We start from the raw sequence: 27874 nt of genomic DNA, 5'->3' as shown, positions 1-27874 counted from the left end.
ATGTTCTATCCAAACTCGCTTTCGACGATCATTTCATTTTGAGTTTATTAATCCCACATAACAACAGCAACTTTTTAATATTTTTTATACTATCAATTTGGTATTATCTAAACTTTCTTTAGAAGTAACTTCATCATTTTATCACAGTTTCCTTTTCTACAGCTAGGGGTAACTTATTATTTCTCAACCTTTGCATAGTCAAGGATTGTTATTTATTTCTGGTCAATGATAATAAATTTGAGTTGTGTTGAATTGATGAATCCCATATTCAATAATATAATTCAATTATTGAATTATTGAATTGAATTTTAATAAATGATGTTAATAGCATCTTATATGTTTGTTTAATAATAAATGATTTTGAATAGAATGAGAATATATCGGATGGATATTCGATGTGACGAATGCTCAATTATTGATCTTTAGAATTTTTGCAGTGATTGCAAAACAATTATAGTCGAAAAATATAATTTATCGATATCGAAATTACACAGCCGATAAAAAATCAAGTCAATACAATTCTTTCATAACAAGTTGAACATGCATTTGCAAACTACAATGCCGTTTCGATGTTTATTTATTTATTTATACATTTATAGATACCAGATAAAGGTGCATTTTCGTTTGTGCGTAAACTTCCGCAGTCGACGACGACAAGCATTGTTGACATTCATAGTGTCAAAATTTCAATTGTGCTAAAACAGCTGATCAAATAACTTTTCATTATTTGTCTTTATTATTAAAGAATCAAACATTTCTAATAATATCAACATACTGTCATTTGAAAGTATAAAAATCTGGTGTGGCGCACTCACACAACTTTCCTTGCCGTTTTGAAAATTTATCACCTGACGCAAGTGTTCCTGCGCATCTCAAGTCTACTATTCAAAGATCTGCCAGCTGGTGACAGGACAATAACGCTGGAGACACACAAAGTCTGCTATCTCTTCATAGTGAATGATTTAATAGAATCAACAGTTGCCAACAGTTTGCATTATTGAATAAACACATTTTCTCGAATTTCGACCTTATTTTCAATTTTAGGTGAAAATGTCACTGAACATTAATTGTAGAGATCTTTATGCTCAATCTTATCCACTTGAAATTTTCCGTTTTAATTGTATCTGAAGCCTGATAATTGGGAATCTAAAATCACACTTTGCATTGATGGGGCGGAGCTCCTGGAATTTTTACAGATATGGGACTTGTGACAGTTGATAGAGCTTATCAATGACTATTCTAGGTATAAATTTGATCAAAATCGTTGGAGCCGTTTTCGAGAAAATCGCGAAAAACCCTGTTTCAAATCAAATCAAATCAAATTTTATTTGCCATTTCAAATATAATACAAAACAATGATAAATGTCAAAACAAAGTTAAGCAAGATAGACAATCAAAGTATTCATATAAATAAAAACTTTGTTACACAAAATAACATAATAGGCGCTGCCTGCAAAACCAAGGGTTTGAGTGCTGGCAGCGAGTACCAAAAAAATTCATAAAAAGTACAATACACAAGTGAAAGAGAAGAAAAATTAATACAAATATGTATGACAATAAAAATGTACAGAATACTGATAATATGAGAAAAGTTGAAGTGTAATACAAATGGAGTAAGTTACTGCTATATTAAATTTTATGATTGCTGTTATAAGGCTGAATTTTAAGGTTGCTGTTATAAGTCAATGTTGATATATATTGTGTTGGAAGGAATATATCTGAAATATAATTGAGAATTGATACAATTATTGATGAACTGTAGTTAGTGAAATGAGATGATGGTGATATTTAATATTATATTATGTTTGTAAGAATTGAGAAGTGTTTATTGATTTTATCCACTCTGCTATTTTTTTAGGATTTGCTTTTGTTGTTCTATTTGCTATTAAGTTTTCTGGTAGCAGGTTGATGAGTCTATTGCAGATGTAAGGAAATTGTCTTCGGCATACAGTCATGTCAGTTCTGTTAATTTGATAATTATCTTGCATTCGAAAATTGTAGGTTCGAGCTTGAGGTGTAAATAGATTTCTGTTTTTAATTATGTATAATATTATGTTTTTCACAAATAGTTGCCTAACTGTTAAAACTGGGAATTCTGTAAAAAGGAGATTTGTAGGGTAACGTCTGGGTCGACCAAGTGCTGCTTTAATTAAGTGTTTTTGAATTAAGGAGATTTTGTTAAAATGTACGTCCAATGCCCCACCCCATACCCTAATGCCATACTGTAATACTGACTGGGCGTAAGCAAAGTAAATTAATAGTATTATATTTAAATCACCTAACCCGTTTAACCTGTAAAATTTATGTATAATATGTTTCATTTTTTTACATATATTATCAATGTGAGCGTTCCATTTGAGTTTTGAATCTAACATGACTCCCAGATATTTTGTCTCCCTCACTCTTATCAATGCCTGACATACACAGTTTTCATCCCTCTCCTGTAACCCTTCCAACTCTACATAATGATTATAATATGTACAGGAGTCTGAGTGAGTTTTTACACCATCTTGAAATAGCTCTGTAGGGATAGACCTTTCTGATGGAGAGAAAAGCATGTACACACTTTTTTTTATGTTAAGTGTCAGCGTGTGGTAATCCAGCCAAGATTTAACCCTAGCCAGACCAGCCTCGGCTAAACACTTAACCTCCCGCCAATTTGACCCAGTAAAAATTAAGGCCGTGTCATCTGCAAAGGAGATGGAATGGCATCCATTGATGTCAATTTTCAATAGATCATTGATATATACCAAAAATAATAACGGGGAGAGCACTGTACCCTGTGGAAGACCGTAGTCGGTCAATGTCAGTTTACTGGTGTCAAGGATTTGTATTCTTTCATGCAGGTAACTTTTAAATAAATTTAACACCGTTCCCCGGATACCTATTCTCTCTAGCTTACGTAGAAGGACTTTATGAGGAATGGTATCATAGGCCTTTGCCAGGTCCAAGAACACAGCCAGAGTTTTTCTACTGTTTTTAAAGTTTTCCGTTACAATTCTAACCAACTCAGTCATTGCATCTTCGGTGGATTTACCCTCCTGAAACCCGAATTGATTTACAGCAATAAATTTGTACTTTTCAAGATATTCGACCATTCGTTTTTTTATTATCTTTTCAAATATTTTAGACAGGTTGCTTATAAGGCTGATAGGACGGTAGTTCTCGGGAGCTTTTTTGTCACCTGATTTATGGAGAGGAATTATTTTAGCTATTTTAAAATGTGAAGGAAAATGGCCTAACTCGAAACATTTATTAAATAAAATTGACAATGGTTTGGCTATGAACTCTGCTATATTTTTCAAACATATGTTGCCTACTCCATCCACTCCCGGAGAGGAGTTACTTTTTAAGCTTTTAATCATTATTAGTACCTCTTCATAACTTGTTGGATGCATAAAGAATGATTTTGGAGTGTCAGCCGCTGCACAAGGTGGATACTGTAAGTTAACTGGATTTCGTGTGGACCTGTTGAGGATTTTCTCTGCATAGTTTCTTCCTACTTCTGAAAAATATTTATTCATAATGTCTGGGTCGATTTCGGGTGGTTTATGTGTACGTTGTATGTCTAAAATTTCCTGTATGCAGTTCCAAGTTTTCTTACTATTACCTTTGGAATTTGATATTTTAGTCCTGTAATAATCAAATTTTGTTTTTTTAATGAGTTTATTCAAAATATTTCTGTAAGTCTTATACCTATTTTGTAGCTCCATATTAAACGGTTGACTGTTCATTTTTTTGTGCATTTTGTCACGTTCTCTGATTGATTTTATCAGCCCTGGAGTTATCCATTTTTTTAGTGGTTTATTTCTATTTTTAATTTTTATCTGTTCAGTGGTTAGTTCTATGTAGAATATTAATTTGTCATAGAAATTACTAATTTTTTCATCTAAATTTAAATTTTCATCATACAAGTTAGTTTCATTTTGCCAATTCTCTTGTTTTAAATAGTCAATCAATTTTGTATAATTAATTTTTTTAGTAAATATCTCTCTAATTTCTTTTGTATTTGTGATAGATTTTGTTATGTGAAAAGTTGTACAGAAATGATCAGTGATGTATGTTTTTTGTATGGAGCTAAGAACATGACTTTCCTTAAAATTCACATTTTTCCAGAATATATGATCAATACATGATTTTGTATTACATGAAATGCGAGTAGGTTTATTAACAAGAGATCTCAGACCATACATTTGCAATAGGCTACTATATTCATTTGATAAATTATTATTCCGCAGAATGTCAATGTTCAGATCTCCGATCATGATTATATTTTCATTTTTTTGAACATTAGACATACTTGTGTCCAACTCATTCAGAAATGCTTCAATATTAGAAGAAGGAGATCTGTAGACTGCAATAAGAGTAAAAGGACAGCTGAAAGCTTCTAATCTAATCATGATTATATCTGCTTCCGAATTTTCACAGTCAAGATAATGTACATCAATCGATTCCTTCACAAAAATGCACAAACCGTTACTTTTATTTAGTTGGCCTGGCTTATCTATAACTGTATATCCATCTATGCTATAGTCAAAAATATTATCTTCAGTCATCCAAGTTTCAGTTAGAACTATTACATCGTATTTTATTTTACAGTTTTGAAGAGTATAAACAAATTCATCAAAGTTTTTTCTTAAGCTACGTATATTCATGTGTATAATATTAAAAGAGACAACATTATCTATTACTTCATCTAAATGAGAGTTAGGATCAAAATTTAAAATATCATCGCTCTCAATCGTATCGAAACATTCCAAATCAATCACCCCATCAAATCCATATTCATCATTCATCAGTAACGTTAATGAAATAAGGAAAGTTATAATACAATAACAGAAATGAGATTAAAAAAAAAAGAAGAGGAAAAGAGTTAAATTAAAAAAAAAAACAGAACTTTTAAGTTCACTAAAAGAAAACCCCATTATAACCAGCCTACTGCGCGATTTTGAATATTTTTAGGAAATATTGGACATTTGTATAATTAAATACTAATTATATTCTACTAAATCATCATCGCTCATAATTCTCCGAGTGCGAGAGTTTTCAGATTTTTTAACAAAAACTTTGCAATCACGGACCCAGACAAATGTTAGTTTTTTGTCCTTTTTTAAATTCTTAGCTTTGCCAAGTAGTCCTTTGTAGTAGGGAGAGAGGTGTTCATTCACATATACGTTTGATAAGGGCAGCTTGTCGCATACATCGGTTGATTTGATGCCTTTCTTTTTGCGTGCCGCGGTGATCCATTCTGTTTTCTTCAATCTGGAACTGAATTTGGCCACGATGGAAGTGGATCCTTTAGCGGTTGGCATCCTGTGGACAATAGATAGGTCTTCATTCTTGAACTCCACATTCAACGATTTTGCGACGGCTTTCATGACGACATGTAAATTCTCACCCTGGGTTTCGGGAATACCTACTATTTCAACATTGTCCTTTCTAGTATATTGTTGTAGATCGTGAATTTCTTTTTCTAGCCTCTGAACATGTTTTTTATCCTCCAAGTTTTCTTTTTCGAGATTGAGAAATTTTAGTTTTAAAGAATTATGATCCTCCGTGAGGGTGTTGAGTTGCGTTTTTATAGCATCTGTTTTGGTGTTTAACTTTTCCAATTTCGTGTCCAGGTCGCCCAATTTTGAGTTGAAGAAGGATTTCAGATCGTTTATTTCCTTACGTAGATTCTCTATTAGGTCAGAGGATAATTTTTTTAAGGTAATGTCCGACTGACCTGCGTTATTTTTATCCTGCTTACAGCTCGCACATTTCCACGCAGCTCTGGCTTGTGAGTTCATTTTTTTAAACTTATCGATGGACTCCAGTCTAGTACACGCAGGGTGGAACACTTTCGCACACTCACTACACTTCACTGAGATATCCTCTTCAGCGAGATTTATTTTACAGTTGAAGCACTGTGCCATAATGGATGAATTATTTGAGTAAAAAGTTCGTCCTGAGAATTTATCACGCAGCGGCAAAGGTCACTGATTAGAGCGTAGCTACTACCGACACGACCGCTCTCATCGAAAGCTGAACTGATACTGAAGTATTTGTTTTTGAAGTTGTTTTTGACAACATTTTCTCCATTTTAAATTGCATTTGATCGAAATTGTTCGTATCGGATCCTTATAGTGAAAGGACCTTAAGTTTCAAATTTCAAGTCATTCCGTTAATTGGGAGATGAGATATCGTGTACACAGGCGCACATACACTCATACACACACACACACACACACACACAACACACACACACACACACACACACACACACACACACAACACACACACACACACACACACACACACACTTTTTTGGATTCAGGGGACCTTGAAACGTATAGAAATTTAGAAATTGGGGTACCTTAATTTTTTCCGGAAAGCAATACTTTCCTTACCTATGGTAATAGGGCAAGGAAAGTAAAAAAGTATAAGCTCAACCTGTCCCATTAAAACATAATTGAACATAATCTTTTAGGTTATGTAGACAACTTGAAATCTAACCAATCTGAGATTCTCTCCCTGTCGTGGTTGACGACGGCATTTACGCACAAACGAAAACCCAGCTTTATTCTCAACTCATTATGAATGATTGAGAAAGGAACAACAGGCTTGAAGTCCAAAACTGTTCCTTTCCAAAATTGGGACATAAATTGTCCAAAAATAGGTTATGTTTACCACTTTATATGTTGATTTGAGATTGAGTTTGGTTTGGATTGCAGTACCTGTATCTGCTGTTCAGTGATGACTCGCTGATCTCGCTGGACGACTGGGTGTTCAACACGGAGGGTCATCCTCTGCCCAACAAAGGCAACCCGTTCTACAGAGAGGCGGCTTCACCCTAGACCTAGACTGTGCTCTCCAATGACGTTCCTAATTCTAGTTGAAATTAATGTGATGCGTGATCGTCGAGGTCGAGAATCGTTTCATTTCACACAGTAGTTGATACACGCAAATCGATCTTACTGCAATTCATTGTGATGTTTGTATTATATATTTGGTAATGTATAAATACATTGATATTTATAAAATCAATTATTGTTACAAAAAATAGGGAAATTCGTTCTTGTAAATTTTAAAGGTTTGATTGAGTATGTAAATTAGTATGATAATAATTATTGTAGTGTATTAAATTTACTGAATTGTAAATAACTCGATACACCAAATGAACTGCTAATTTCTCGTAATGTAGTAATTTTTATATTTCTTTTGTTATTATTATTTTCTTATCTAACGACGGGTTTGAAGGTACAATTTATAGACAAAAAAACTATTTGTTTGATATTGAGGCACTCCTCATCACATTGATGTATAATCTAGATCAATTGTTTATACAATGAAATGCCCCTAGAGCTTGACGATGTCTGATGATTGAAATTAATGTTTCATTATTTTGATCTATTAAGAAACTTTTCATAGTATCTTTCAATTTTTCGCAAAGTTTAAAATTACATTTCCCAATTAGAGCAATGTCTATTCAAACTCTACTAATTCACTCCTGTTTATTGAAAAATGACTTGAATTCTATCCAGAAATTTGAAAACACATCCTAAGCATACTTCGAAATAATTCGAAAATAGTATCCTCGATTGGAAGTAAAATGTTGATAGTAGAACCATTATCCCTTGCATATTTTTGGGATAACGCTTTTTAAGTTATTGAAACATCACTGTATGATACAATATAGACATTACCGTATTTTTTATTGATACATCACTTAATAATTGATAACTTTTGTTATTTACTTTGTCAGATTAACAACTATTGTTGCTAATTTAGAATTATTCATGACTTTTAATAATGTAATGTCATAGTTTTTTTAATGACATGGATAACCTTCTTTAATAAGGTATTAAATACAGAAATCCCGGCAGTGATTCTGTTTTGAATTTGAGAACAGGACAGGAATGGAATCTCCAGCTTTCAAATTTGTGAAAACCTATTCGATTGAATTATATTTTCAACAAAATAGTTAGATCTTTACATTCAAAAAGTCTCATTCAGCAGTCTTTCTGTAAGCTCCATTCCTCACTCTCATTCAGTCAATTAAGAAAATATATCTATCATATATTAGTGAAAAACGTAATTGAACTTATTTTATTTTTCAAACTATAAAATGATTTAATGGTACGGTAAATAATATTTGAGTTAGTCCCACATAATTACCAAGTTTCAATAATGCATTTAACTTCGATAAAGTCAAACTATGACGTATTAGAAATGACCTGCTATTTATTGGAGAAAAGGGAATTTCTACTATCGATAGAGAGATGTTTTGGAGAATGGAACCTTTAGAGATTATTTATCGAACGCACAACTCTATACTGTATTGTTTTTAATCTCTACTCACTGACTGGATAAAACATGTTTTGTAACTACTAGGTGACTGCTATTTTTCAACTTTTCTGGGAAATGTGTGCCAAAATTTCAGTCAATTGATATAATTGTCATAGAAAATTACTAGTACCCTTTTATAAATAGACTAGTTTTGAACTCGAAACTAGTCGTGTTTATATTAATAAAATATAACAAAAGGGTTCTAGTAATTGTCTATAATTAAACATTCAATTAACCCTATTTAACTATGATCTAATATTATTTAGGACTATTATTCAACTAGTATTGATACATCCTGTTAGCTATTCTGTACTTGTTATTTTCAACCCCACGTCGATCGCACTTACAAACCTCTCTTCTCGGCAATTTCTTTGACAATATACTATAGTGTCGCACGGTATGATCCATCATTCATTTTGCCATCATTTCCAGGTTGGTTAATGCTCAACTTATGCGTTTAGGTTTTTAACGAAACAAAACATAATTTGATTGTATTGAAGGAGACGTAGTGGTATTTTTTCTCCATAATAAAAAGAATAAGACACTCATGTTGTCAATGCTATTATTGAAATAAGAAACAAAAACAGTTGGGCTAGCGTGAACCGTTCTGTTTTACCATGCTCTGAAAAAAACATCTATATATTTCTAATTGTTGTGTTTGTGTGTTGTGTAAGTGTGTGTATGTGTGTGAAACGTTTGATAAGTCATGTGTTTGTTGTACTATAATATATTATGTTGATTTATCTCCATAGATTTTATTTGTTGTTAATTGCAGTCCGATATTATCAATTCTCCCCAGTTATATTATTCACATCCCCTACTAATCATTTTGTTGTTGTCTTCCATTACGGTGTACCTCAATATAGATGCTCATTCAAATATTCTGTTTGATTATCTCTTGAAGATTTTTGATGAATTATAACAGAATAATTATGAAATTACTAGGCAATGGCTTCATCCAAAATTTGAAAATTATCAAAATTCAACCTATATATACTATGCCACATACCTACAATATTGATATTCTATTTTGTACGAGTCTTTCTAATTTGAAGTACCTGTTTTTATAGTGCATATCAAAATTATGTATCCATATTTCTATGTATTTAATAACAGTTCAGCATATTAATGTTTCAATCAATTATACATTCCTTGGTTTCAACTATGTTCATTATTAATTTGGCAGCTGTACTTTTAAATTTTTATAATGTTCGTTAGTGGCCGTTTACTTTACTCATTTCTGTCTAGAATTTCCAATAAAAGTGTTATCAAAGGTTCTAATTTAGTACAAATTGTTAATGAAATTTTTAATTACCTCGTTCTTTATGAAAATTATATCCTTTTTGGACTTACAAATTTTTCCTATATAATCTACATTCACCGTCCTATTATTAGTAGTTTTTGAATTGAGTACGGTAACGAAACATTTAAATTCACCTGTAATCAGACAAGTGTATTGATTTCTTGGCTGGTGGTCATGCCTACAGTAACTATATAACCTGGTTATTTAGTTACTGTAGTCTTGCCTGTCTACTCCCAATCTGTTCTAGATTATCACTCTGACTTCCAAGAATGTGTTGAAGGAACCAGATAATCAATACTGAATAAACATTAAACTATTCGAAAAGGAATATTTTTTTCAAATATTAGAAAGATAGATTTATTCAATATTTGCATATCATAATTAATTCTTTCATGAATATTCATTCAACCCAGGATAAGCATAGGCCTGAATATATTGAAAAATTCCAATGAGCATTGAAATTAACAATATTCGTTGAAATATTTTTGAAAAAAAATTCTTCGATATTCAGATTTCACTTGAATTTTTGCATGTTATTTTCATCATTGTGTCACAAAAACCTATTAATTCCTAGTGTATGTTTTCAGTTGATTAGATTGAAGCGTGTAAATAATGGGGGATTTTGCACAGGCTGCTTCGTTATGCAATCTTGTCTATTGTCTGGATTAGAATAATAGTCTGCAAGATATAACTGTAGGTGGTTGTGTGAGGTTGTCTAAATGATTGCTCAGACTTCCTGGGTTATAGTCGTTATGTACAATATATTATAAATTATTATTTATTCATGTACATTGTTTTGTATGTAAATAATAAATGAAATATGAATTATATAAGTTTGTGATTTTATATTATTGGTGATATTTTCTTTCTAGTGCCCAAATTCGAACATAGTGATAATGACAGTATTTGATGTTGTTTTCCTTGTCTATCATTCTTCAAAGCAGATAGCGCTATCCCTTCTATCTCTGCAACGATGCCAGATCGTTTTTCAACAATTTAGAAATATAATCAATTAACTTCTAGTGAGGTCCACGTTATAATGGCAGTATTCGATTAACATTGGTGTTGTGATCCTTGTCTATCATTCTTCAAAGCAGATAGCGCTATCCCTTCTATCTCTGCAACGTTGCCAGATCGTTTTTCAACAATGTAGAAATATAATTAACCAACTTTAACATTTTTGTTGAGGGCTACTATTATTTTTATCTGAATCAATGATCCCTTTTTTAAAAACTTTACTTTATTTATTTGAGTAATAAAGTAAAGTTTGAATAAGAGTACTTTGAATTTTTAATTTCCAGATAATTAATCAACAAAATATGCAATCTCAATACTGTAACTAAGAATGTTTATTATTAGATCATTAAAAAAATTATTTTCCTGACAAATAAAATACAATTGATCAATTCAACAAGAACGAACAGTTGATATTCCATGAAATATACCGGTATCAGCTATTATTCCGTAGAAGAAATAAATATACCGGTATCAGCTATTATTCCGTAGAAGGCAGTGGCAATGTAGAGAATCGGCAATGCTGTTTCCTATCTTTCTCCACTGCCATTATAAAGTGGACCATACTATAGCTAGTATTGTGATAAATTCACTTTTAAATGTTAGCATAGGCTACCTCATGAAAGTATGACACACATAAAAGTATGACGTCATAAACACTCCCCACTCTACCAATGCTGACAGATTGCAGTGAATTTTTCAATTTTACGATAGCATCTCATATTATCTAATAATCTATAAAAATAATGAATTGCTGTATCAGTTCTCATTCTGGAACGTCTTATCATTCATCTAAACATTAGATGTTAACTGATGCTTAGCGTTTAAGAGTGAAACTTTGAGGGTAAAACGATGACCCGGTTGCACGAAAGCCGGTTAAATTTTAACCGTAATTAACTTCACGAGAACCAATCAGAGAAGTCTTTTTGAAAAGAAGGCTGAAATTGAAATTGATCTCGATTAAAATTTAATCGGCACTAAGTATGTAAAACGGACATGCCAGACAGGCTTTTGAGAAGCACCGCCTCATTAATTGAAAAAAAAACATTATTATAATATTCCTCACAGTGACTATGGTAAGATTAACTTCAAACTTTAAGTAACTTTTGAGAATAACATGTATCCTATCAGTTGGCAGTGAATTTCACTATATAGACACTTGAAAGTGTTTGGTAGCTGCATCATTCACCGCTCAGTAACAAATATCTTCAAGGGTTTAGCTATAATATTATTGATTTACAAAAGCAATGCTTTTTACTTTCCTTGCCCTATTACCATAGGTAAGGAAAGTATTGTTTTCCGAAAAAAATTAAGATACCCCAATTTCTGAATTTCTATACGTTTCAAGGTCCCCTGAGTCCAAAAAATTGTTTTTTTTTTGGGGTATTGGTCTGTATGTATGAGTGTATGTGCGTCTGTGTACACGATATCTCGTCTCCCAATCAACGGAATGACTTGAAATTTGGAACTTAAGGTCCTTACACTATAAGTATTCGACACGAACAATTCCAATCAAATGCAATTCAAGATGACGGCAAAAATGTTGTCAAAAACAGGGTTTTTCGCGATTTTCTCGAAAACGGCTCCAACGATTTTAATCAAATTCATACCTGAAATAGACATCGATAATTCTATCAACTGCCACAAGTCCCATATCTGTAAAAATTTCAGGAGCTCCGCCCCATCTATGCAAAGTTTGATTTTAGATTCTCAATTATCAGGCTTCAGATACAATTTAAACAAAAAATTTCGAGTGGAAAAGATTGAGCATGAGAATCCCTACAATTAATGTTCAATGTGTGTAATTTCACCTGAAATTAAAAATAAGCTCGAAATTCGAGAAAATGTGATTATCCAATTGCAAACTGTTGATTCTATTAAATGATTCACTATGAAGAGATAGCAGACTTCGTGTGTCACCAGCGTTATTGCCCTGTCACCAGCTGGCTCAAATCTTTGAATAGTAGACTTGAGATGCGCGGGAACTCTAGCGTCAGGTGATCAATTTTCATAACTGCAAGGAAAGTTGTGTGAGTGCGCCACACCAGATTTTTAATATTAAACTCAGTCCGCAATACGATTGAAATTTTACTTTTTAATATCAAATAGACATATTTTGTTGTTTCTATTAGACCAGTGGTCGCCAAACAGTCGATCGCGAGCTACTGGTAGCTCGTGGTGTAGTTTTTGGTTGCTCACAGAAATGCTCGTGCAAAAGAATGTCCAGTTTGAATATAAACACTTTCTCAGTCTGAAGAAAATTAATGACGAGAAAAATCCTCCACAGCACCGCAGCAATAACAAAGAATACGGTACGTTACAATCCTTTCAGAGTTGAGACAACAGTTTGATCAACGATTTCAAGAATTTAAAAGCATATCAAATATGGTACAATTCATCAACTCTCTTTTGTAGAGATTTATGCAGAAGATTTGGCAGCTTGTGTTGTAAAACATTTCAACAGGCTTCAGTTGAAATTGAATTTGTGGATTTTCAAAATGATTTGACTCTCAGATCACTTTCTCCTACTGTAAATATTTGGCACCAAAGAAAAATATTCAAATATTATTCAAGTTGCATTGAGGTTGAAAGCCATGTTCAGCTCTACTTACTTGTGTGAAGCATCTTTTTGAAGTATGAAATTCATAGAAAATCGATATAGGAACGACTAAGAATCTATAATAATCTAAGAAGCTTACTAATCTAATAGAGCTCACTAATCTAATCTATAATAATAAACTCAGTCCGCAATACGATTGGAATTTCACTTTTTAATATCAAATAGACATATTTTGTTGTTTCTATTAGACTATCCATGATTTCTATACAAATTAATAATTTAGCTGATGTGGATGCTTTAGGATTGTGCGTGGGTAATGGGTAGCTCGATTGTAAGAGATCAATGTGGTTGATTCAACTAATGAATTAGCGGATCTTTTTCCTTTAATACATTGAACTCTTGACAACGAGAATAGACAGTCGTTTATCTAATCTGGGTTATAAGCTTAGCTGAGCACTATGCTAATTACATCCCAAAATAATTGCCATTTTCATCACAGTAAATATTCATTTTTATTATATACAATGATGGTATTGTTTGTATAGAAATGAAACAATATTTTAAAATTATTCTGATAACAAATTATCTATGTAAATCAAATTTATGAACTGGAAGGGTTACATTTATTTTCGAGCATTTCCAGAATGTTATCAGTGGGCTACTGCAGAATGTACTTAGTCAAGAATACATGAATTAATTTGTGTAACAATATTATTACAAAGTTGACTTAGTAAAGGAGTGGATATGGTGCCATTATTGGCTTCTATGAAATATAATTTTTATATAAGTTCACTTGATTTCACGTTTTTCTCAAATGTTGCAAGGAATTGAAAAGCTTTTAACCCCCAACTCCTCATTAGCTACACAAAATGGGAACGTTTCCATTCCATTGCAAGCTGCATCGAACTCTCCATGAATATTGAATGCAATCACCGCTCCAAAGAATTTTGGGTGTCGTAACGAAATTCTCTTTATTGCTGTCTCAGCTGGTTGCTTCGGAGACATTCCATTCCACATTATTTCCACGGGCAAAAAGCTGATACATTAATGTTACAGCGATAAATATGTTTCTGGAAACTCGATGTTTGCCGCTGCTTGTCTATACAGTGAAACTGCATGCCTAAAACATTAGAAGATGCCTACAGCTCCCAACTGAAAGGTATCCCAGATTTTACTTTTTCTTAAATGCTGCAGGCAATTGAAAAGTTTTTAACCCCCAACTCCTCATTAGCTACACAAAATGGAAACGATTCATTCCATTGCAAGCTGCACCAAACTCTCCATAAATATTTACTGCAATCACCGCTCCAAAGAATTTTAGGGGTCGTGACGAAATTCTCTTTATTGCTGTCTCAGCTGCTTGCTTCGGAGACATTCCATTTCTCATCATTTCTACAGCCAAAAAGCTGAAACCATAATGTTGCAGCAATAAATATCCACTACTTGCTTCGGAGACATTTCTTTCCACATAGTATATATTTTATATAAGTTTACTTGATTTCAATGTTTCTTAAATGTTGCAGGGAATTGAAAAGTTTTTAACCCCCAACTCCTCATTAGCTACACAGAATGGAAATGTTTCCATCCCATTGCAAGCTGCTCCAAAATCTCCATAAATATTGACGGCAATCACGGCTCCAAAGAATCTCGGGTGTCGTGACGAAATTCTCTTTATCGCCGTCTCAGCTGCTTGCTTCGGAGACATTCCCATCCTCATCATTTCTACGGCCAAAAAGCTGAAACATTAATGTTGCAGCAATAAATATGTGTCAATCACAAAATGATAAAATATCCACAAATTTATTACTATAATTAAGTAGGCCTATATCATATACTCACAAATGATAAAGGAGTACTTATCATATTCTCCATTTGATATTACTCAAAATTATTATTATATAATTAATTATATCATATACACACAAATGATAAAGGAGTGTACAGTACTCATCATAATCTCCATGTGATATTTCTCAAACAAATCACCAGTCAATATTATAAACGCCTCTAGTCTAAAGTAGCTAAGGAAATTATTTGATATTCCAAACATCTACTGAAACTAAACAGACATTGTCTCTAAAATAATATTCCAACTAATTAGATAGCTAGCTAATCGCTTGAGCCAATAATTCTAATCTTTCTTGAGTTGTTCATTCTAATATACAAATAAAAATTGTACTTTGATCATGAAATTTTAACTCAATATTGTCATTTTGGTTCAATAAATATTGTGTTTAGGCTATTTAACATGTAAAGGATTATTAATTATAGCAATCAACCATTTTGTGGAGTTTCAATCAGAAGGCGAGGAAAATAGAAAATAGGAATATAGGAATTTAAAGTTATAAATACTTATAGAATATAACAATAGATGAATATCTTGATAACTATAATCATGAAAAATACCTAGAGGAAGTGATTTTCATTTGCAGATGGATAGAGATAGGAAATAAAAAATGTATTAGCTTTATTGAGTAGGCTATTTCAGTTTCAGAGAGGTGAACATTTTATACAATTAGGTCTTGAAATAAATTCAGATTTAGTAATAAATCTTATCAATCTGTAATATAATTATTGTCCAAAAATAGTTTGTCATGGAAAGCACAATCAAACTTTCCAACTTCTAATCTAGAGAAAATCTGTATTTTCAGTATTCAGTATTTTTAAAGGTCTGTAATAAGACATCTGTGGCTGTGGCCCTCAATATTATGAATATTGAGATTATTTTTAATTTTGAAACTCCATAAGTACAGTACTTTATATTGTTTTCGCTACTGCATATATTATTATTCAATTATTTTAGCTCACGAGATGGAAGATGCTGATTGAAATATTGGTATTCATTTATTGGGCGTGGAGGTGTTTTCTCTTTTTCATTTTTTTTATAAAGTTTAGCTTCTCTTTCTTGCTGATTTCAACTATTCAATTATTTTAGCTCACGAGATGGAAGATGCTGATTGAAATATTGGTATTCATTTATTGGGCGTGGAGGTGTTTTCTCTTTTTCATTTTTTTATAAAGTTTAGCTTCTCTTTCTTGCTGATTTCAACTCATGAAGCTTTTGCCTTTGGCATAGCTTCTCATTTATTTTTACATGCATTACAAATATGAAAGTTGTTACTATACCATATTAGGTAGGTTGCGTAGTTTCAATAAATTTCCATACTGGTATGAGAAGTTTAGGCTACATGATTTTTTTTTCAATATGTATTATAAATATTGTAAAATTTTTACTATTGCATATTTATTGCCATATGATAGACTCAATTGATTATGAGAAAAATTACCTGGGTAGATAGCGCATCATAATATCACCATTTCCTGTGGCAGAGGCTGCACCGACTTCATTATCAGCATAGGCTCCAGCCCCTGGAATCGGGGTGTCGCCTACTCTCCTGTCAAAAATACCAACAAAATGATGTATACTCCTATATTGAGCTTTCGAAAACTTCTCAATTGAACTCCCTCAATATCTTCAATTTCATTAGCAGAGATATTATTCACTATAAAATACCTTTAATACATTTAAGAAAAGAGAAAACATCTCAGTACATGTAAAAATAATAAAAGTACCCTTTTTAAACTTTATTTTATTTCAAAATCAAAAATCAATGCAAATTCTTTATTGGTTCTTCATGACAATAAATATACAAAAAACAAAACTTTCAGCAAAAATATAAAAAACCAATCACCTGCAAGGAAAATCCTGTGCACCGGTGAGAGTTGCTAATACAAATTCAATATGAGTCATTTAACAAAATGACTTAATTTCTCACTACATGTTTCAACAAATAATGCCCTTACTGAGCCCTCACCAAGTAAGTTAATATCAGACCTATTGTAGCCTACCGGTATATATCGGTAGCCTATTTTTGTCAGTGTATCAAGTCAACTTTTTGAATTTTCAACACAATTTTAGCCTACATTTGAAACATCTGGTCTCTTCATTACATTTTTAAGAAGATGAATTCTTGAATTGATCAATGTTTGTAGACTTTGCTCCAAATACTTTTGTTTAAAATTTTGCCTTGTGAAGATTTTTCAGTTTTGATGTGTATACTCTAATGTCTTGTCTTGTTTGAATCTTTTAACTGTTCAACCAGTTTTTTTGAGATCAGGCTAATCAGATCTATTCTAGTGAAATCCAATGGAATTAAACTTTAAAAATGAATTAATATTGATTTATAAAGAGAGATTAAAGCAAAAATCTCAGTACCCTTTTACTGAATTATGAAATATTTAATAAATAATTCAAAAAAAGGGTACTGGAATTTTTATTTCTTTTTATATTACAAGTAGCCCTATAATATAAAGTAGCCCAAGAAAAGAGATAATTTTGACTTATTTATTTTTTGCTTAATGATGTATATAATAGACATGAAAGTACTGGTATAGCATTTAGCTCAAAGCATACAGCAAGAGACGGACTTATGCAGACAGACAGAGTGAAAATCTCCTCCCCGGGTGTTAAAGGCTGTGCAAAGGCTAAAAATAAACTTTCCACTGGTGATATTTTTTAAAGTTTTTCGATTTGTATAATATCAAGCTATCAAAATGAAAAAGTTTTCTCAGGAAAACTTTTTTTTTCTGATCATTACTTTTTGAGATATGAGTGCTTAAAGTTTAAATTTTTGAGACAGAACTGTAACCGAAATACAGGTGGGGTGGTAAGGCAGAGAAAACACAGATATCCAAATCAGGCACTATATTCTATGCCCTCCCACTGGGACATAAGGGTGGCTTTGCCAATTCTTTCTTAAATCTGTTAATTCCCTCAATCAAGCTACAATATAAAAAATTACTTCATAATCGTATTCTAGTGGTCAAGTTGATACTTATATGTAGATATATAAACAAAAATAATTATTGGGATATGAGAAGAAGAAAAAATGACAATTTTCCAATAATGAATGTTAAAAAAAAGGTTTATATTGTTTCAAATTGATTTGATAAATCTGCATCAGAACCAGCAAAATTAAACTACTCTAAATCATTGATAAAATTACAACAAAAATGATTTTAGGTAAGTTCAAATTCAGATTGATAAAAGATCAATGAATGCAAAATATGTTGTGACCACTAAGGGCCAGAACCGACACTTTTAGACTACTACTCGGGTCTGCGCCAGAACCGGAAAAATTTTCTACTGTAAGTTTTCTACAAAATTTCAAAGATGTTTCTAAATACATTCGAATTCAGTACATTTTGAAGAAGGAAAAGCTATATTAAGTCAGCAGTAAATTCATTTCCAGAGTTCATGTTCAATCCACCAACTTTAACAAAATCAAACGTTTACTGTACACAAAATAAAAAGGTTAAATTCCAATTTTTTCAATTAAAATACATATAACCGTTTCAATGGCGCAGTGATCATGAAACTCACAAATGATCTGAAAGTTTGCAACCTATACTATCAATTGAATAAAACTTGAACAGCCAAACTTTACAAGGAAACATGTCTTAATCTTACAAAATAAAGTAGGTACCTACTTAACTCCTACAGCTCCGAACAAATTAACGCGACCGTATGACCTATATTGATCATAATCTACAGGTCAATCATGAATAGATTCGGAAATAAACTGAAAAAATTAGGCAAATTTGCCTAAACCTATAAATCAGAGCCTATCCTAACAAATTACTTCGACGAATGTTTCCCTTAATTCACTCTAAATTAGCTATAATTAGCTTATAATCTATCCTCCGACTCTTTCATAAAACAATTAATAAATTTTTGACAAATAAACACAAAAGAAGAACATGCCGGCTGTGTTTTGGTGTCACAGTCACAGAGTACAACGAACAGGATGAAAATTTTAAGAATTAAATTAAAAGAATGGGTTGCTCAAATTTTCAGCAATGTCTCACACAAGACAAAAGTAAGAAAAATCGTTTAGAATTTGGTCACTCACCGCTCACTATTCCCAATAGTATGGTCACAACACACATTTCTGCCTAGGATCTCGTCCTGCACTATTGAAAGCTGCCCACTGACTGACCAAGAGCTCACCGAAATTTTCCACAGGTTGTGGAAAAATCTTGGCAACCTGGTCCGTAAGCTGGCGCTCTCAAACGATTCACCGGGGAATTATCAATCGAAAAGAAAATGAATAAGAACATTATATTTTCTTTCCGAGTGACAATTACACAGGGGAAATGTTGTGGATGGCACACAGGAAGACGACACCGACCGCTGAGGCAGCAGTTCTGCTGACTAACATCAGCCGATGTCGTTCAAAGTACAGCCGGCTATTGTTCTAATTTACAATAAACTGTACCTCTAATCTTCTAAATAAATTAAATCTAAATTGTCTTCCACACTCTCACAGAACATTTCAAATTCGATTAGAGATAAATCTATGAGATTCAGAGGAGAAATTCTTCATGTTATTATTGATAATATAAAACAAAAATTTTCTGAAAATATCAATTTTTGAGAAAGTTATTCAATTTACTAAAAATGACCAAAAATAACTTTTAGTTGAGTTATTTTTAGTAAATAGAATAACATTCTCAAAAATATAACATTCTCAACAATAAAATAACATTCTCAACAATACCATGAAGAATCTATCCTCTAAATGTCATGGATTTATCTCTTACCGAATTTGAAATGTTCTGTCCCAAAAATTTAAACTTTAGGCGCACATATTATTTCAGAAAGCAATGATCGGAAAAAAATGTTTTCCTGAGAAAACTTTTTCATTTTGATAGCTTGATATTATAGGCCTACAAATCGAAAAACTTTGAAAAATATCACCAGTAGAAAGTATATTTTAAGCCTTTGCACAGCCTTAAAAGCTGTAACACACATATACGTCCGTCTGTCTGAATATATATCTGCTCATGCCTGCATGCAGATGTTTGATTTTCTCTTCGCCTGTCTGTTGCTGTCGTATACATGGATGTTCATGGACGTGATACTGATGTGTTTACATGATATGCTACTGTGTATACATGGACGCCTTCAAATGGACGTACAAATGGATAATATATATAAGTTGTTCGATAAATTATGCCAATAATATTATTTAATTACCCAGGGATTTTGTGAATGAGTCCATTGGTGGATCCACCAGCAGCGATATTTCCTGCCTCGTCTATTGCCAGAACAGTAATTGTATCATGGTTTGTGGAGCTGCCATATTCATCCTCTGTCGCATCTTCAAGTCCTTCTGATATATAATATGGACCACACGTTTGCGTGTGGTTTGGAGAAACATTCTGCAAATCAAGTATTCTCGATTAAATATAAATGCGATTGTCAATAAAGTCACTCTATAAAATATCAAATGCCAAGTAGTCTCCAAATATATAGGCTGCTCTTATCATAGGCCTGGATCTACGTGCATATTATGTTATCAGCCCAGTCGAAAAAACTATCCAAAAGATCACAAAATCATCACAGGGCCTACTATTGATAGAATGAAATAATCACATTGAATCACTGATTGCAGTAGATTTAAATTGAATTCAGATTTGAAAGCTCCAGATTTAAATTTCAAATTTATTAGCATCAAAGATCTGAAGAAAAACTTTATTCAAGTCAAATAAACCTACTACACTGTATATGTCCACATTTCTAACGAACACACTGATCAGGGAAGAACATACTTATGATGATGGAAATATTAGTGATGATTTGATAAATATTTTTCTGATACGTTTTGCATTTTTTCATCTCTCTCGTACCAACTCTCAAGTACCTATCTAAGGCCTAATTTATATCATCATAAAAATTGATTCACCAAAATAACATGCATGATTTATTGAATCTATAGTTATGTCAATCCAGTTAAGTATTTATCGAATCAAAGAATCTAGAATACATTAGCCTACATGTATTCCTTGTGAGATTCCTTGTACGGTATTAAATCACATGGAAATTAATTTGTCAACTCTAATCTCTATATAGTAGTACACTAGGAACCTTTACAGTATAGTACGGTATCTGTGCAAGTGTTCGTCTGCTTAAGAATGTTTTAATTATTCTGCCTACTCTCCACTGTAGATTTCATAATAATATGTGTTCGCGTACGCCTGGAAGAGTTCCTATAGTAGGCCTAGCTAGGCAAATTTTTGATCAAGGAAAGAAATTTCACGCTAGTAATATTACATATAAAGTAGTATGTAGAATTGAAATTATTAAAATTAGACCTAACTTGATTTCTACTGTAGTTAAATTATACATCTTATACATGTCTTATTATAGTCCGAGAGATATTACTTTTAACATGAAGAGGGGAAACCGATTTCTCCTTCCACAGTTTGCAGCAGGGACAGAGTAGTGGAGAGGAGTAAGTATGCTGCGCACAATTGGATGCTGATACAATAGTAGGAAGAATGCTAGTAGGTAGTGGGAGTGATTATAGTGAAGGAAAGAGCATCGGACCTATCTGTCTTTGAGAAAGAGCCGTGTAAAAAATATCTCTCGGACTTTAGTATAGTTGTTATCTGATAAAAACAACAATAATTGACATTGTGGGCTACTCACATTCCAAAAATTCGGTTGACATTTATTGTCTCTCCAGCTCTTCCATAAGCCGTAAGAATAGTCCGTTAGCAATGACTCAGGCACAAAGCCCAAATTTAGAGCGAATTGGGTAGCTAGGTCACCAGCTAGCAAGGTGTGCTTTGTTTGATCCATAACTTTCCTTGCCACTGAAATGGCACTTTTGATCGATCTCAGTCCACCAACGGCTCCAACATTCATTGTAGCTCTGAAAAAATTTCAACTTTTATTCACATGCAATACGAAATATAATGCGGCAGAGTTCGAAAAAACTAGTTTGAAAAGTAAACTAGACATTAGCCGAACTTGATAAAGTGTATGAGTAACAGTGAGGTGTCAGTTGAGGCAATAAAATAATTTTATCTGTTGGCTGTGGAAACTGACTCCACCTAAGGGTCCTCTTTGTAACTTATATTTTAATAAGGGAACGGACTCACCGGCTTTTAAGCTTTTGGTCCCTGGATAGGCCTCAGTCGGTTTTTGGCATCAGTCTTTTCACATCGCACGCACTAATACATCACGGTTTAATTTTCTAATGTATCACAATAATTCATCACAGCCAAGTTCAACCGCCCACTTCAATCGACAGCGAGAGAGTAGGACAAGCCGGGCTCCTTCCAAGTTGCCGGGAGAGAGTACCGTTACAATGAGAGATAAGGCCGATACTTCCCCAAAGTTATGGAGGTGAGGGGTAAGCACCCTCAATTGCAAAATACATAAACTCCACAAAACTAAATAAAATCATGAATCAGAAGGGGAATAATTTAGAGAACACCTTTCCGAGAGAGGTTACAATAATTATTAAAAATATAATTCTTCATAGACATTCACATTTATAATATCAAAGAATTGATAGAGATATATTAAAGCTGCGTGAGTTGATATAATAGCTGGCTGGCACCTTATCTTATCGATAGTAATCGCTGCTCGCTATCTGACAATTCGAGCTACGCCAGCCCGCTTACGAAATGTGTTGTCACAAGGCCTACCGTACTAGAATTTTCAGATTTTTTCAAAAGAGAAGTTATTCTTCAATGTTGTTTTCCATCACAAACTGCTTATTATTAAATCACTTTCTATTAAAAAGAACGACTAGCAGTTGGATTATTTTCTCTTTTTTTAATTCATTTATTGGAAAAAATCTGACTACTAGTCGTTCTTTTTAATGGCAAAAGTAAGAGAAGTTATCTCTTATCGAATCAGTCTATTTCTGATTGCAGGCTATTGTCATGTATGCGGTAATAATGTACGAAGGAGTTTCCGAGTAATATTACTCATCCTTTTAATGTAATAAATAGTAAGATATTTTGTGTTAGCTTATGTAAATTTCTCATTGTTATCTCATTAATTGTTCGAGATTATATATTTCCAAAAGTGTATGCCTATTTTGATAGTCATGTATGCGGTGATGCACGAAAGAGTTTCCGACTAATATTACTTATCCTTTTAATGTAATAAATAGTAAGATATTTTGTGTTAGCTTATGTTAATTCCTCATTGTTATCTCATTAATATGTTCGAGATTATATATTTCCAAATGCAAATGTATGCCTATTTTAATTAATATTGATAAATTGTCTTGTTTGTAACTATGTTGACAAATAAATAAATGAAATTAGATAATTATAATAGGGCTACTTGAATGTTTAATTATAGAAAATAACTATTTTATAAATATTCGTTATCTGAAAAATAATAATTCATTTGAAAAAGGACACCATTTGAAAATGGCATAAATGTCAAAAGTCTCGTTTAGTTTAAAAATATTACAAGCGTACTACTTATTTTCTGTAGGTAATAAATGAATATTGCAGGCTGTGAATTATTGTCAGAGACAATAATTAGACTCTGGAAATAGTATATTTCGCACCTAGAGCAGAAAATGAGATTTTTCCAGCTCGAAATCGGTTTTCAAGTCCGAGGCCGTAGGCCGAGGACTAGAAAAGATTGAGAGCTGGAAAAACATTTTTGCCCGTGGTGCGAACGATATTTTTCACTACACTACAGGTATTGCAGACAAAATAAATAAAGAATACAAAATAAAGAATACTCGTTAAGCTATCGTACCTATCTCTTGATTTTAGTGGTAGAAGATTTGCAGTCAGGATTTCAGATTCTTTTAAAATTTCACTTGGAATACCACAGTCATCTTCAAGCATTTTTGAAAATTCGGAATGCACTAATCAACAATAAATAATTGAATAAAACTGGTTGCGAAGCGAATTAGTTTGATTCGAAACTGGAACTGAAATCATGGCGAATTCAGTTGATGATGAAAGTGGACACTCGCCCGATCTAGCGGATGACTTATTAACTACTTCCATGAGCGGCTGGAAAGAGACAACTTTCTGGCCTAGACCGGAAAAGAAACCCTTTTCTGACGTCGTCTGCAAACAAGGTCTTTCAGATCTACGTAGGGACTGGAAAACAGCTGCTTTCTGTGCAGTGTGGCGAAAATAGATGATGATCAATGTCAAGTCTATTCGCACAAATGCATATTCTATAATGTAGAGTCTACTGTCTAGAGAAAACTATTTCGCATGAATCCAGCCTTTGAAAAAAAGGTTTTGAATTGAATAAAATAAGAAATTTTATAATCATGGTATTTTTAAAAGAACAGACTATTGAAATTCTTATTAATTTTATTCTGTTTATGAATATTAAATAAACTAGGCTATTATTCACGTGAATGAAACGGTTGAAAAAACTGAATTTTATATTCATTTAGCATATTGACAATAATTATTAGGCCTACCTATAAAAGTAAATTTCTATAGTAGAGTGTTGGAAGTATCAGTGATCAGTTGGAAGAGACAATGGATGGAAATGCTAATTGTAAACAGTAGATAATGAAAGGTTTTCCCTGTTGCATATCCATACTTTTTCACTATAAAATTGAACTTGAATTGAAAAAAAACACTTAAGGAGTGAAAATGCACTTACATTGGTAGTGACGATCGTTTCGACCTGTTGTTGGTGATCATCAGACTGTAGGAATTTACTCTAATGTCACATTTAGACGATCGTCACTACCAATGTAAGTGCCTTTTCACTCCATAAGTGTTTTTTTTTAATTTGTTATTTATAGTCGACCTACCCATCAATGATCAAGGCATCCAGTGTTGTTTCTCCATTTTCATCCGGGCTTCCTCCCATACCAACAGTATGCTTACATTGATCTATTTCACATATTAAACATCCTTCGTGCACCGCATTAACTGCAGACTTGGTACTCTTTATTATCTCCCATGCTGAAAAATGAAGTTTCAAAAACACAGTATTATATTTTATTTTTGCCAATAGTAATTATTATTTTTCAAAGACTGAACAACCCCTTATACTTGACCATGATATGAGTCCATGTTACTGAGTTCAGTAGTTAGGTATTTATGGTGGTTCATGGTGGATCCCAGGATGAATTGGGTGCTGGGGCCTGTTTCATAAAACTTATAAATCGCGTAATACAGGAGAATCACCTCAACATAGGCATTAAAATCAGCTGTTCCTGTATTACAGAACTTCTTATTGTTTATGAAACAGGACCCTGGTTGCACTAGTGAGGTTCAAATTATAATATAGCAGTATTTGATAAAAATAGATGTTGCTATCCTTGTCTATCATTCGACAAAACAAGTAGCGCTATTGTCTTCTTCTAGCTCCGCAATGTTGCCAGATCTTCTATTAACAATGTAGAAATATAATTAATTAGCAAAATATTTGATCTCAATAATTATGAGAATATATTATTCATTCATTGAAAACTATATTTTCTTGACGAATGATATATAATTGATTATTTTAATCAAGAATAAGCAGTGTTAATTTATTACATAAGATATAAAAGGCAGTGGCGAGGCAGAGAATCGGCAACGCTGTTCTCCTATCTTTCTTCATTGCCATTAGACCACACTATATAGTGGCACTACTTCAACCACCATTCTTTGTATGCCACTCCAATATATATAGGAGATTTGTAGCATATATATGTACAGCTTTAGGGTAGAAGTACACACTCATGAAAAAACAGAATGGAATAAAAATATTCAAGTATAAGAACAACAAGAGTGCTATATTGGTTTGGTTTAAACTAGTTTTATCATATGCTGTAAATAGAAACTGAAGAAAAAATTGGCGAAGAGAGAAATATTAGAGTAGAAGACGAGAAATTATACGGTACACTTTACGAATCAATAATAGGTGAATTTGAATGTCTAATTGGTGGATTGAATATTCATAAGCTGAGTAATATTTTGTGAAGTGTTGGAAATTTTTGTTTAGGAGTTCAGGACTATGCACACTAACCAATATATTGAATATTTTCCTTACACATTTATTTATTTATATCATTTACAATCAACTCAAGGACAAAGAAACAAACTACAGTCCAAAACTTCTTTTCATCCCAATTCATAAAATAAATTTCTTGAGTTTCTCTCCACAACATTATCTAATAAATCTGGGATTCAACGGTAATTAAACAAATTCAGTAAAATCGGTCTTGATAAGTGAATGAATGCTTTTGTTGATAACGAAATTGACCTACTCCACACTATGACATAAGCTGTATGTTTAATAGGTTTCAATTTATAAAGACATTTAGTTGCGTAAAAGTGATAAGTGAGTTGAAATTCTCATTGTTGCATGATTGCAGATATTGTTTGAAATTACAGTTTTTATGTAAAAATTAGCTCAGAAAGATTGTACTAGATTGTGTAAGACATTGAGACTTCCTACTTCTACTACTTATACTGTATTTTAACTCATTCAAACATGGTTTTCTCATTTTACTTTGGGCCCGCTCCGTTCTACACAGTTATAGTTTGTTATATTTTACTTTTTTTGTTATAAGTTACCTACTTACCACTAGCTGTTGCGCGTTTGAAATCCCATGTGTTCATGACCATTGGAATCACACGTTTCCTAGCATGAACCTTATGATGAGAAATTTGGTAAACAGTCACCAAAGAAACTGTGGCTATGATTATTAGAATTGAAAATACTGAAATCACTGCACATTTATTCTTGAAGAGAAACATTTTCAGTTAGTGAGGGAGTGCCAGGCTAACAATAACAGACTACTAAAATTGCCGACACTTTATATACATGCTGTAACACTACTAATCCGTAATCAAACAATGTCTGTCATGAATAAACTAATGATAACAGTAGACTACCATACTCTTATCTGAAGCTCGAAATTTTTTTCTGAACCTGATTTTAGAATTGAGTTAATTATTTATCAACTGTCATTGGAGTGTTGAAGGAGAAGAAATTTATTACAGGAAAAGGAGAAAAAGAACAATATTCAACTGACTAAAATTGAAAATGAAATAGGTATAGAGCAAATAGAGCAACTGACTAAAATTGAAAATGAAATAGGTATAGAGCAAATAGCCAACAAAATTTCAGGAATAATTTATTATGATTGAACCTATTTCTGTAGTAGGTAATGGATTATAAATTGACAAGATTTTTAGTTATTGGAATGAAAAAAAAGAATAACAGCATGTATCTGATATTTATTCCATATCTGTGATATGAATCGATCCCAAGGTTTTCTATTCATCAATAAATTTAAATTCCACAAATAAAGTTTATATTTATAGGATATATGCCGTACATTATTTTATATTCAGTTTTTTATTTATCACTAAAGGCTATCTATATTATTTTTTAATCTTGATCTATTGAGAAATAATTTTGAAAAAATAAATATTATCCCGTGTGAACTTAAAATTTATTGTTTATTGCTAAACGTGCTATAAATATATACAATTTATATAGGCAGGCCAATTTTGCTATAGATTGCAGGTTTAGTTTGTATTTAGAAGAAATAAAATTAAGTAAAAAATGAAAAGTACTAAAATGTATTGTCTCTGTTAAAGTTCTTGGTTCCTTAGTTGGGTTCTTCTTATTTGATCTACCTACTTATATTACTTTGAATAAATAATTGGCCGGCAAAGTATCTGAATAATTATGCCAAAGTCAAGATATTAGTAAGAGCTACTAATATACGGTGGTGTAGTGGACATCGCCTGCTTCTTACTTTTGAATCAAGGCCGAAGTTGTCCGTCGCTGTGTATGTTCGACTATAACTTTTGAAAGATTTGATCAGCTTTAAATTTTGAAAACTTATTTTCTGACCCTTTTTACA

The 27874-nt window shown here is 32.4% G+C and overlaps 2 protein-coding genes across 2 annotated transcripts in view; one reads left to right on the top strand and one right to left on the bottom strand.

Annotated features, from left to right (window-relative positions):
• Positions 1–10482, top strand: part of LOC111050759 (mannosyl-oligosaccharide alpha-1,2-mannosidase IA) — a 101649-nt gene extending 91167 nt beyond the window's left edge. The window contains exon 8 of the mRNA XM_022337113.2: positions 6717–10482. Within this exon, the coding sequence (XP_022192805.2) occupies positions 6717–6839 (123 nt within the window). The 3' untranslated portion in view covers positions 6840–10482. The remainder of the gene's footprint in view (positions 1–6716) is intronic.
• A 3219-nt stretch (positions 10483–13701) lies between these two features.
• On the bottom strand, positions 13702–26901 carry LOC111053739 (N(4)-(Beta-N-acetylglucosaminyl)-L-asparaginase). The gene is made up of 6 exons (XM_039420497.1): positions 26582–26901; positions 24818–24971; positions 21703–21928; positions 20248–20432; positions 16496–16603; positions 13702–14944 (listed from the first exon to the last, which is right to left on the bottom strand). The coding sequence occupies exons 1-6, from the start codon at positions 26754–26756 to the stop codon at positions 14719–14721; spliced, it is 1074 nt and encodes a 357-aa protein (XP_039276431.1). The 5' UTR covers positions 26757–26901; the 3' UTR covers positions 13702–14718.
• Positions 26902–27874: the final 973 nt, after the last annotated feature.

This window comes from Nilaparvata lugens, chromosome 2 (assembly GCF_014356525.2).
Source record: "Nilaparvata lugens isolate BPH chromosome 2, ASM1435652v1, whole genome shotgun sequence".
Classification (NCBI taxonomy): domain Eukaryota; kingdom Metazoa; phylum Arthropoda; class Insecta; order Hemiptera; family Delphacidae; genus Nilaparvata; species Nilaparvata lugens.
Note: the sequence above shows the minus strand (reverse complement) of the source record. Positions and strands in the feature narration are given on the sequence as shown.